Genomic DNA, 12,912 nt, shown 5'->3' with positions numbered 1-12,912 from the left:
ATTGTACGTACCTCTGCATCGTTGTAAAAGTTTTTAAAAATCAAAAAGAAAAAGACATTTTACTTTTGCAAAAAGTTTTTACAATTCAAACTAATATGCAATGTTGTAATACTAACTAGTGTGTAATTTATCATATGAAAAATTTACTTACCAAAAGATTGGTATTTACTATTACATGCTTGGTGTATGCATTTTCAGCAGAACCCTTTTCCATCTTCGATATTTAGAATACTGATGTAGAAGTCTACGATGTCACTATCAATATAAAGATCATCCAACAGATCTTGGATGAACTTTTTCTGAATATGAAATTCATTATTCGGCCTAGTATAAGCCATTTCCCTTCATAATCCAACAACACAACAAACATCATTATTCGGACCAGAAAGTTATTTAGTCAATTGAAGCAGGTTCCTTCCTAGTTTTGTTTTGGAGTATTAATGAAGTAACTTAATGCATTATCTGAAAATAAAACGTTTAGTGTTTTTTACCCTTCTGTGGCGTCCTCGTAGAAGTCTTGGAGTATTTTTTGTTGATCTTCGCTGCACTTATCCCAAAGCTCAAGACTTTGTGGACGCTTGAGTGGTTTTGGTTGAGGAGGTGTTGGATCGATGTACTCTATTGCTTCCAAATCAATAACTTCACTCCCCTGTTGTTTTTTGTTCTTCTTTGCGTGTAAACCTGTTCCAGTGAATCCGTCTTCCAATCCCTTCATTCTTGACTCTTCTAATAATAGAATCAATAACATATTTTGCTTTCTCCTCAATTCCTTGCTCTCTAGTTTCTGATAAGTCACTCTCTTCGTCTGCTTTTGGTTGTTCATTTTTTGAGAAGCTGGGACTGGTGCTGCCGGAGACTCAAAATTCAAATCAAAAGATGGACCTTCAAAGGATTGGGTTTGCACACATGCTTCGTTATTGCTTCTTGGAGTGTGTAGAACAACAACCATTTTATCTGCTTTTTTCTTTTCATCCTCATTCTCTTGTGTAGAATATGCTACTTGTCTGCAATTTCAGCAAATCACGGAGGGAGGAAAAAAATCATTAAAAACAACAGCACACTGAAAACAAGTAGAAGAGACAAATTTGAGGAAGTTGCTTCCACATATGGAGACAACTTGAGGCAAGTTGCTTCCTAAACATATGGAGACAACTTGAGAAAGTTGCTTCTACATACGGAGACAACTTGAGCAAGTTGCTTCCACATATGGAGACAACTTGATGCAAGTTGCTTCCATCCAAGAATTATTTACTATTAAGTTTAGCAGTCTACTAAGTAAATGAATGATTTTTACCTTTCTGATGCATCTTCTTCATCAACTGGAGTTGTGTTTTCTTTCTCGTCTCTAACTGTTTCTTCATCCATTGCAACTGCACTTGGTCTTTCATCCTGCTCTTCCTCCATTGCAAATGGAGTTGTCTTTTTCTGCTCTTCCTCGATTGGCGCAACTGGACTTTCCTTTTCTTGCTCTTCCTCCATTGCAACTGGTTCTTTCTCCACTGGCGCATCTGGACTTTCCTTTGTTTCTTCTTGTATATTGCCTTTTACTTCCGCTATGTTAGAGAAATATTTGCCAGTTATACCATCAATGTCCACTTCCTGCATCAACTCATCATAACTATCTGGCATATCTACCTCGGCTGAATCTTTCCTTTCAATCGGCTCCTTGACTGCAATTAATGGTGTTGCCTCTTCAATAATAGAGATTTCTTCTTCGCTCACCTCCATTGTATCATCGGCATTTAGATTGCCTCCCTCATTCTCTGTTGCTTTATTGTCACCTACATTATCTTCTTTCTCAGTTTCACCGACTTCCTCATCACCTATATTTTTTGTTGCTTTATTGTCACCTGCATTATCTTTTTCATCAGTTTCACCGACTTCCTCATCACCTACATTTTCTGTTGATTTATTGTCACCTACATTATCTCCTTCCTCAGTTTCACTTACTTACACATCATCTTCTTTAGATTCATGTTCGGAGGACTGTTGGTTGGTTGTTTTATCATGAAACATTGTGCTCCACTCCTTGTACTTCTGCTCCCTTGAGAGGTTTTCTGCTGTGTTCTTCAAATCCTCCCAATCTTGCAAGTTCTTGTACATGTCAGCCATGTGTTTCTGTTGATCAGCTCTCAAATTAATCTTATCCTTGTTATCTTCATAAATGCTTCCAAGGAAGTAGTTGTCAACAATGAACTTCCTCAAGAATTGATCTCTCCCTTCAATCCTATAGAAGACCTCTTGGAGTGCAACGTTTTCGGCTTCAAGGAATGCGCCATTGAGCCTCTCTTCTGCAAGTAAATCGTATAATAGGTTGTTGAAAGCTTTTTCTATTTCTAATTCTTCTTCCAATTCTTTCAAGTAAGTTAGTCCTTGCTCATGTGGTGACAGTTCGTCTCGAATGCCATCTGTAAACAGAAAAGTTCCAAATTAGTTAGCATTTTTTTCTTCAAAATCAGTGGCAAGTTAATATACAACTAAAATAGAGAAAACTTTCTGCTTCAACTTCTGAAACCAACTAGATCAAGTTGCTTTCATTTATGGAGCAAACTTGATCAAGTTGCTTTCATTTTATGGAGACAACTTGAGCAAGTTGCTTCCACATATGTTATTTCATAACACTAGGAAATAAAGCCTAAAGTAAACAGTAATGACTAAAGTAGCATAAGAATTTTTACTTACAGTAAATCCATCTGGGAACACCATATTCCCGTCTTTATCTTTACTTTCTACCGTCAACTTATTGCACAATTCCAGTTGGTGCCACCTAGTGAATCTCGGAGTTGAATGTTCAAATCCTTGTCGCTTTGGGAGGTAGTTGCTATGCTCCAAAAACCAATACTGCAAAAAACATTTAAAATGTTAGTTAAGTTTCTCAAAAAATTTTAGATCAAGATTAACTTGTCAACAATTTTTCATTTCTTTTTTATCAAAAAAAATAGTGTGCACCCAGGTACACGTTTAAGACCATCTTTTCCTTTTGGTTTCTTTATATTATCCATCAAATATTTCACTATGTGGTCTGGCCACGACACTCTATGCATGAAGAACAAGTATGGTAACCATCTCTGGGTAAAGTAACCTCCACTAGTATATGTGAAAAAGAACACGGTGCACAACCACATGCCAAAGAAAATCAGAAACAACGCAGGGTCCTTTCCATTTTCAGCTTCTTCTCTTAACATCGTATCAATTTATTGCCTTGTAACTTTGTAGTCTTTGCCTTCTATTGAGGGAAATGTTTATGCAAGAATCTTATGTACTCTTTAGTTACTTTACTCAATTTCTTCTCCAATTCAGCATCTTCAGGCCTCATTTGCACATTGAAGAAAACAACAAAGTCATCTGCTTTTGGAACATAAACCTTTCTATTAAAAAGAAATCCAACTTCCACCTTCTTCCTCATTACTTGATAGACACATTTATGTGTCTGAATTGTCCACTATTTTCTATATTGTTAGTGCTCATTTTTGTACTTATTATGGTGTTTTATGTCTTTGTAGGTGTTTTCGGAAAAGAAACATTTTTGGAGAAATCGGCTCGAAAAATAGCTAAAGGTACTTAAAAATGGATAAGGGGCACCCAAATTACTAAGGGGACCCTGATTGCTATCGGCAACCCAGCAGCTCGGATAGGGGGCAACCATCTTCAACAATTCAAATCCTGGAATTTGGCGGGAAGAAGTATTATCAAAACAGAGAATTAGGGTTTGAGAATTGGGTATCTTCTTTAGGGCCTAACAGGCTTGATGTACTTGACGGATTTGATCCAGTTGGGCTAAATAATCCCGGAGAAGAAAACAGGGGAGGATATGTGTTACCGAGTTTCTGGATTGGTTTGGCCGTGATTTTATCGGATTTTCTCATGGACCTGGGTTTAATTAAGCATGTTAGGATCAAACAGGGTTGGTACGAGTTTTAGATTCGAAAAAAAGGGAAGTTTCCACGTACTTTAAGCAAAACAGGGAAGAAGAGTTTTATCGGGCATGGTTTTCTAAACTTGGGAAGACTGCGTGTGGCTGGAGGAATTCGAGACGACCTGGAAGGTGATGGCAACATGTTGGAGCAATTCTGTGTACCACAGATACGTGAAAGAGGAACAGAAGGAAAGAAAATCGCAGGATATTGTAAAACAAAGAAAAAATATTCCGTGAAGAATAATGAATGAAAGGCGATATATTATGAAGAGTTAATGTTGCTATGAGTATATAAGGGCCTGTTGGGACATGAATAAGAGTTACGGAGAGATTGGGAAGAAAGTAGTGCTTAGAATCGAGAGAAATTGGGAGTTCCAGAAAGTTACCTGCTGTTGCAAACTCAAGAACACGAAGAACATACACCTTTTACAGACAGTCGCAGAAACTTATCGTTTTATAACCACACAAGCGCTGTATCGTTTACCCTTTAGTTGCATTAGGTCTTTTGCTGCTGAACAATTGCAACTGTGTAGTGGTTGATATATTTAGCGACTGGAAATCATTGTAAGCTATTTTAATTACTTTTTGAATACAATGAAAAATCAATATTTCTCCATTGTTCGATTCATGGGTAGCTAAGTTTCTTTTCTAGGGTTGGGAGGAAGCTATTTTCTGATGAGTTTATTTAAATAATTATTTTCTTTGTCATATTTACTCCTATTTTGTGCTAATAATTCCTTAAAAATTCTCTCTTCTTTGCATGCCTCATTTAAATTGTTTTGAATAGTTTATCTATAGATTTTTTATAGGCGAAGGAGATTTAGGCCTAAGATTAATGATAGAGTCATAAATATAGAGCTTGTAACGTTTTATCCTCCAAGGCATGAGATTGAGTTCAAAACTGCCTTGAGTAATTTGGAGTATTGTGTAGAAGTCTTAATTAGTGAATTGCAACATCAAAATAGTGGAATCCCAACCCTAGTTCTCCATCTCATTGGTAACAAAAATCACATTTAGTTAGTATTTTCTTTTATTTGTCTTAAACCAACCTTTTTAAAAGTCCGAGAATCGAACCTTCTACTTACTACTTGTAAAAACTGCATTACTACTACGCTATCATGGGAACTGAGAAGCATCTCTATAGCTTGAGGAATCTTAGTGTATACATCTCTTTCAGCCGTTACGTCTTTTGGAGGCTTGTTTTCTGGTTTTTCTTTAAAGAATGGTTCAATAAAACCCCAATACAGAGACTCTCTTAAGGCTTTCACATGGTCTGGCTTGTCTTTCAATACTTTATGCAAGTAGTAACTGATATCTAACAATGGTAATAATCCAGATTTATATGTTAATGTTGTTTCTATCTTCTTCTTTTTACCTGCAATCATGCAAGCTATCCAATTAACATCTATTACACAAATACAGACAGCTAATTAAAAGAAGATTTATAAGTTTTCTTTTCATGCCTTTTCCGAGTGGAACTTTATCAGCAGTTTTTGTTGCTTTGTTGCTGGGAGCATTATCTGCAGAGTTGGTTGCCATTGCCTTCAATCTTGGTGATGTCTTCTTCATACTAGTGTTGTTCAGAGAATAGAAATAGTTAGAATGAAATCTCAATAGATCTAACTAATTCAAGTTGTCTCCATATATATGAGAAACTACCAAAATCTGACTCCAATATCTTAAGTTGTCTTAGGAAATTGAGATAAACTACCTTAAGTTGCCTCTAGAAATATAAAAGCATAGAAGAAGTAGAATCACAAAGACTGAGAACAACTAGCATAAGTTTCCTCCAAAATACAGAGGCAACTAGTACCAGTTGCTTCCAAAAGCACAATTATTTTCAGAATATAATGGGAACAACTATCATAAAAGCATAATTAACCAGCAAAATGGACTACAAACATGTTTAGAACTCAGAGAATTGACAAATAACATGTGCTAATTTCTTTGACATCATTACCATGTGCAAGTACTAATTTTACATGTTCTGTGACACTTACTGTGCTTTTGAAGTCTAAAAAATTATAGATTAAAACCAAACACTCACACAAACCATCAAACCCTCTACATAAATTAGTACTAATTCATCAACATAAATAACTACTGTTCTTTGAATCAGAAACAAAATAGACAACTAAATTCAACACCCTAACTGAATTAAAAACAAGTTTAATTAAAATATTAAAGCATAGAAGAAGTACCATCACAAAGACTGGGAACAACTAGCATAAGTTGCCTCCAAAATAGAAGGCAACTAATACCAGTTGTTTCCAAAAGCACAATTCATTTCAGAACATAATGGGAGCAACTAGCATAAGTCCAGTAAAAAATAGTACATGATGTCTTCAGAACCATTTAACATGTTCCATCGTATTCATAAGGCATTCCAAAGGCATACAACAAGTACTAGTTTTCAACTTATAAGGCATAGATGCACAACTGACTCAAAATATGAAGGCAACTATTACCAGTTGCTTCAAAATATATGAACAACTAGCATTAGTTGAAAACCAATAGTAAAATGTGAACGCAACTACTACCAGTTGCTTCCAAATATGGGAACAACTACTATCAGTTGCTTCCAAATCTGTAGTAAAATACCTTTTTCCTATAGAATGATTTTAGAATACCTTTTTCTTATAGAATGATTGCAGCGATTCAAAATAAACTACAATTCTAATTCAACATAATGGAACAAAGTAACTATGAAGTAGAACAAAGTAAATCGAATGAAATTAGTATCACCAGCAGGTTTCTTACCTTTACTGATTTCTTTTCACCAGCAGAAGCATTCGATTCCTTAAACACCAACAAAAGCAGTTCGATTTGTCTTTTCATCACATGCAACATCAAATTGAATAAAATTAGTATCAATAACAATAATCAGTTGATTTTGTTGTCTTTCATTACATGCAACAAAATCAAAGAAAATTAGTTCGAATCTAGCAGATATCAGTAACGAACATTTTCAAAACTGAAATCAAATGAATCAAACTCTTTTTTGAAGATAAATCATGTATTAAACCCTAAAAATTGAAATCAAGTGAAATTCAAACTTAATTCAAACACAGAATCTTTGATTACATTCGTTTGTTCTTCTGAAAATGATGTTGCCGTTAGATTTTGAAGTTTTTTTTTATATGTTGCTTCTTTTTTTTTGCAAAATCTCTGAACTAATCTACTCCTTGATCTAGTTTGTTGTTTTCTGTAACAATTGATTGGTTTTGTTTCAGTTTTTGTCTAGTTTTGTAGTCAATTCGTTGCAGTTTTTTTGCAGTTTTTTTTTTTTGAATTTTTTTATTTTTTTTTATCTGGAATGTGAAAGGAAAGTGGGTGAGAGAAGAAGATAAGAAGAGAAATGAATTAATGGCCGACCGTTACTTGTTTTCTCCTGAATCTTTATATTTATTTGAAGGTTATTTTGGTAATCTTCTAATTTGGGTTTGGGCTTTTTCATACCTAGCCGTATTTGTAAAGATGATAAGGATATTTTGGAAGTATTTGCAAAGATGATAAAGATATTTTGGAAGGAGCCCTATACCAGGGTATTTAAATAATGTTCCTTTTATAAAACGGTACCAACAGCGCCACCAGCACCATTTCTCTGAATCTCCATTTCTTAAAAAGGGTTCAAGTTATTAGAAATCCCAAATTAAAACCTCAGAGATTCAGATAATCATTTCTTGATGTATTCTCTTTTGTGATTTCTTCTAGCTAGGGTCTAAAATTTTGAAGGGATGGAGTGTATTATGGAGAATCAAACTCCGATTTCAACGGAAGAATCAAGTTTATCAGAAGAATTTAGAAATTGGGCTGAATTACCTCATGATGTTCTTGCTCATATATTTCTTAAATTGGGGGGAGTTGATATCTTGTTTAGGGCACAATCTGTATGTTCTGTGTGGCGAAAAGTTTCCAAAGAACCTCTACTGTTTCGTTCCGTAGATATGAGGAATAGGTGGGATTTGTTCGATGATGAATTCTATGATATGGAAAAGATGGCAAGAGAAGCTGTGGATAGGAGTTGTGGACAGTTGGTTGAATTCTCTATGGAACATTTTGGTACCGATGAGCTTTTAGAGTATATTGCTGATAAGTAAGTCAATCATATCCCTCAATTTGCTTCTTATTAATATTATGATTTTCGAGTTGTTCATTTGAGTGTTTTATAAATGTTCTGTTAACTGTTAAGTATTATGTCCGGTCTATGGCTTGCTAAGGATAATGATGTTTCCGCTAAACTGTTGACTGATTTAGAACACATACATGAATCATTAGGTTGCTTACCGTTTCTGCAAGAGGTGTTAGCTCTACCCCATTGTAGAATTGCTCCATGAAATGTCATTATCATTCAGCTTTTAAGTAGATTTATGGACAATACAATAGAACCTGCATAACTGTGTTGAAAAAAAATATTTGGAATTAAAACCAAACATTTGTAATGACACTCACATTCGTGTATATGCTGTTCTTTTGCTCTTCTGAATACTGTTGTCATCCTCTACCAGTTGATGTTATTATGTATGCATTTGTTCTTGCAAATATACACATTATAGTACTTGTTATTGATTCTTAGAAAATTTCGCCATTTGCGTATTATATTTTGAAGATGACAAACCATCAGATGATTGATAAAGGTTACTGACATTGCAAAATGGAAAAGAGGACAAGCAGTATATAAAATATGCACGCAGTCTTCCATCTGGATTCTTTGTTGCTAGATTACGGTCCATTATTTTTCACTCTACATTTTAAAGCAAATGAATAACATTATAGCAAAGAATTCTATCTGTGGATGAGCCAGTGCAGTGCGTTCAGTCAGTCATTTGATGCTCTTAGAATCGTGGACTAACTTGAGTTCAAAAAATCACAGTGTGAACTTTGCCTGTTAACTATATGTTTTCGTTGATTGTAGTGCACCACTTTTCCGAGTTTGATAAATCCTATTTTAACGCTTATTATCCATTGTGTAAGATACTACTCTTGCATATCAAACCCTTTAAACAAAATAAAATACTTTGGGGTCTTGATAATCTGATGATATAAAAAAGTACCCTGTTGTTGTCTAACTGCAGATGAATTGAGAAATTTCATTTTGTGACATAATAGTATACCAAGTCATGGAATTATTATAATTAAGAACCCACGTTGGGAAACATTGACTTGTTTGTATGCCTGACAACATTATTGTGACTCCTTAGTGTTAACTATCTGTTTTCAGGTCTGGTTCCTTGAGATGTCTCCGGCTTGTATCTTGTTATCGAATTAGCGACGATGCACTGATAGACATGGCCAAGAAAGCTGTCATGCTGGAGGAACTTGAAATCTGCCTCTGTTCTTTCTCAGCGGATGTGCTTAAAACTGTTGGGAAAGTCTGCCCTCAGCTAAAATCGTTCCGACTCAATTGTCGAGGCTACAGGCGGCCACACATAGAATCTGATGAGGAGGCACTAGCCATTGCAGAGAACATGCCTCAGCTGCGTCATCTTCATCTGTTTGGGAATAAATTGACTAATGCAGGCTTGAGGGGAATTCTTGATGGCTGCCCGCACCTTGAATCGCTCGATCTCCGTCAATGCTTCAACCTTAATCTTGAAGGGGATCTACTGAAGAGCTGCAGAGAGAGACTTATAAAACTAAGGCTGCCAAATGACTCCACTGATGACTATGAGTTTGATGCTTCAATCGATGGTGGATCATATGATGAAGATTACCCCTCTGGATTTTCTGACATTGACTTCTTATCTGACGATGGACTTTATGAATTTTCTGGAGGCAGCTATATCTCCGAATTCGAATGTGATGATGATGATGCATTCGCCTACTATGACTTCTGGTGAATACTACTGCCACTGTGACGACTTTTGATTTGTCCAAAGATTATCACACCAAGTTTTGATGAATGACTGAGTAATTTGGTGTACTCTGATGTGTCTTTCTCATCTCTTAGGTAGACTTTTCTTTTTTCTTGATCTATCAAATAGTGTTTTCAGTTTTAAAGTACTATTTGATAGATCTTGCTTCTTCTTCCAGTATTGTATTTCTAAATATGGATTCTGTTCGAATATCTAGAACCTGGAACTCCCTTGCAGTACTCTTCTTATAATTCTATCATTGTCTGTTGTCTGTTTAAATCAATTAAAAACGTTAAAATTCCCTCTGTATTCTTTTACATATGTAGTAGAGATGGAGAGAAATGCCACTACAGCTTTGCTTCACAAATTGTTTCGAAAATGTTATAAAATGCACACTAGATCACTAGCGGCAAACATTTTAATCTGGATTCAGTTCAACAGATATTTCATTCAAAGGTGATCAGGAAGTTCTAATTACGTCCTAGAGAAATTACAATTTCCCTTTTTTTTAGAGTTACTACACTAGCCCAAGAAAAAGTACTTCAAAACTGGCAAAACCCATAACACTACTTGATAAAATGAAACAAAAGTATATCAAGAGATAAACAAGAGACAGTAATCCAAAAAAAATCACGACCATTTTGCCAGAAGAAACCCATTCTGAACATTACTCCGGGTGGTGAGGATAATCATAGTAGCACTTGTCCTCCAGAGGATTCATCCATGGCATCATCAAATTCATAGTCATCTGTGGAGTCATTCGGCAGCCTTACTGTAATAAGCCTATCTTCACAACTCTTCAGTAGATCTCCTTCTAGATTAACGTTGAAGCATTGACGGAGGTCGATAGATTCAAGGTGCAGGCAGCCATCGAGAATGGCCCTCAAGCCCACATTGGTCAATTTATTCCCGAAAAGATGAAGATGACGCAGCTGAGGCATGTTCTCTGCAATGGCTAGTGCCTCCTCATCACTCTCTAAGCGTGGCAGCCTGAAGCCTCGACAATTGAGCCGGAACGATGTTAGCTGAGGGCATGCTTTCCCAACAGTTTTAATCATATCCTCTGAGAAAGAACAGTGGCATATTTCAAGTTCCTCCAGCATGACAGCTTTCTTGGCAACGTTAATCAGTGCATCGTCGCTAACTTTGTCGCAGGATACAAGCCGAAGATATCTTAAGGAACCACACCTGAAAACAGATAATTAAGGCATATTTGTCAATTTTTCCCAACGGGTAGGTCATATATAAGAATTATTTCCCTACCTTCACAACTAGGTAATTTTTTAGATCACAAGAATAATCAAGGACCCCAAAGTATTTTTTTAAAAAGGATTTTCATTTTTAGGTCAATATCTTACACAACCATGCTCTAAAACAGGATTGATTGAACTCGTTAGAGTGGTGCAACACAGTCAGTGAAAACTTATACTCAACAGTTAATGTTCACACTGTAACTACTAGTGCTGGACTTTTTGTGCCCAAGTTAGCCTACAATTCTAAGATCATTCACTGGCACATCCACTAAAAAGAATTCTTGGCTATAGTGTCATTCAAGAATTCAGCCATCATATCAAGGTTTTTAAAGTGTGAAGCGTTTTTAATTTTTAAGAAGCGAATCGTATGTTGAAGCGTGAAGCGACGCTTCATGATTTGTTATTGAAGCGCTATATTTTAAAATATACGCCTATAAATATCATTGAATTATATAAGAAATCCATATTTAATTTATGATTATTTGTCCAAAAAAAACTATGTTCACTTTTAACATCAAAAATTAGTATTGTACTATACAGTCGTATAGGGTGTTCTTTGGGGAGCAGGAGGAGCTCTTAGGCTCGATCCTTAGCATGCTCTTTATATTTTTTTTAGTTTACATTTTTGATTTTCAAGTGATTGACTTAGTCAACGCTTCAAGAAAAATCAAAATTACGCTTTTTGGGTGTTCCGCTTTAGAGCTGCGCTTCGAAGCGTGAAGCGTACGCTTTTAAAAACCATGCATCAGATGATTGTCATCCGCATAATAAATAAGGCAGACGACAAAATCTTATACGAAACAATAAGTATTACTAAAAGTCTAAAACAATTGGTATTTTTTTGCAAGAACAATACATAATAATATCAATCAGCAGCTGAAGATAACAGTTTTCAAAAGATAAAAACAAAAGCATATATGAATGTAAATGTGTCTATTCTTTCATTTGCATTGTCCTTATTTTCACTCTATCTAAAATCCGAATAATGATGGATGCACAGCTCTACAGTGGGGTAGAGCTAACACCTCTTGCAGAAAAAGTAAGAAACCTAATTACTTGTGTGTGTGTTTGTAGATACCCCAAAATTGATAGAAGGAAAAAAAAATGGGAATTTACCTTGAAAATGACGAGAAGGAGGCAATGACCAGAAGTGCGACCACAAGTGAGGCAACGACCAAGACAGTGAGGACCATGGGAAGGAGATGACCAAGGCAGTGAGGCAATCCATAAAATCCCAAAAACTGATGAAGGTGGGATTTGAGGCACTGACCTCCAACCGCCGTGAGCTCCAGAGAACCACTGTTCCACGTGATGGTTCTGTGTCATAGGCTAAGTCATAAAATATTATAATAAGTGCAAGGGGATTGCAATATGGGCATAACCAGAGATGGAGATTTGTGGAAAGAGGTCAACGGTCAAAAGAAGTACAACAAAGTGTACTCGTCAGCAGTGGTGGGCCCAGACGGTGTGCCCAATATCCAGCGGATGGGTGCCAGAAGAGGGAAGCTGCCATCAAGACAAGTGTAGGGTCTCAACGCCTAGAAGTAGTGAAGAAGTCAAGAAAGTACACGTGTACGGCTGTAGATGGGGAAAAACGATTTGCTGGTTTTTACGGAATTGAGGAGACGTCCGTCTGGAGACTCCTTGAACTGAGCGAAATGTTGAACCTCACACAGATGCACTGCAAGAAGGGAGTGCTTTAAGTTCGAGAGATCAATCTGTAGGACACCGGCCTAAACCAAGAACAATGGACGTTCCAGAGTCAGTTCGGTCATAAGAGAGGATGGGTTAATCTGTAGGAGGGAAGCTGAGAAATGTGTGGGATCAATGATGATCTGAGATTGTAGGTGTGTTGTGAATTCAGCGCAGGAAAGTTCTGAATGATTGA

General features: G+C 36.2%; 2 protein-coding genes across 2 annotated transcripts; one reads left to right on the top strand and one right to left on the bottom strand.

Annotated features, from left to right (window-relative positions):
- Positions 1-7,478: 7,478 nt before the first annotated feature.
- On the top strand, positions 7,479-10,064 carry LOC113285232 (putative F-box/LRR-repeat protein 23). The gene is made up of 2 exons (XM_026534211.1): positions 7,479-8,012; positions 9,138-10,064. The coding sequence occupies exons 1-2, from the start codon at positions 7,654-7,656 to the stop codon at positions 9,754-9,756; spliced, it is 978 nt and encodes a 325-aa protein (XP_026389996.1). The 5' UTR covers positions 7,479-7,653; the 3' UTR covers positions 9,757-10,064.
- A 396-nt stretch (positions 10,065-10,460) lies between these two features.
- Positions 10,461-12,350, bottom strand: LOC113300280 (putative F-box/LRR-repeat protein 23). Its single transcript, XM_026549518.1, has 2 exons — positions 12,295-12,350; positions 10,461-10,959 (listed from the first exon to the last, which is right to left on the bottom strand). The coding sequence occupies exons 1-2, from the start codon at positions 12,348-12,350 to the stop codon at positions 10,461-10,463; spliced, it is 555 nt and encodes a 184-aa protein (XP_026405303.1).
- Positions 12,351-12,912: the final 562 nt, after the last annotated feature.

Source organism: Papaver somniferum, chromosome 1, assembly GCF_003573695.1.
Source record: "Papaver somniferum cultivar HN1 chromosome 1, ASM357369v1, whole genome shotgun sequence".
Lineage (NCBI taxonomy): Eukaryota > Viridiplantae > Streptophyta > Magnoliopsida > Ranunculales > Papaveraceae > Papaver > Papaver somniferum.
This window is presented reverse-complemented; position numbering and strand designations above follow the sequence as displayed.

Coding starts and splice junctions, on each gene's coding strand:
- LOC113285232 (XM_026534211.1), top strand. CDS start 7,654: ATGGAGTGTATTATGGAGAATCAAACTCCGATTTCAACGGAAGAATCA. Junction 8,013..9,137: donor TTAGAGTATATTGCTGATAA/GTAAGTCAATCA, acceptor ATCTGTTTTCAG/GTCTGGTTCCTTGAGATGTC.
- LOC113300280 (XM_026549518.1), bottom strand. CDS start 12,350: ATGACACAGAACCATCACGTGGAACAGTGGTTCTCTGGAGCTCACGGC. Junction 10,960..12,294: donor GGAGCTCACGGCGGTTGGAG/GTCAGTGCCTCA, acceptor ATCTGTTTTCAG/GTGTGGTTCCTTAAGATATC.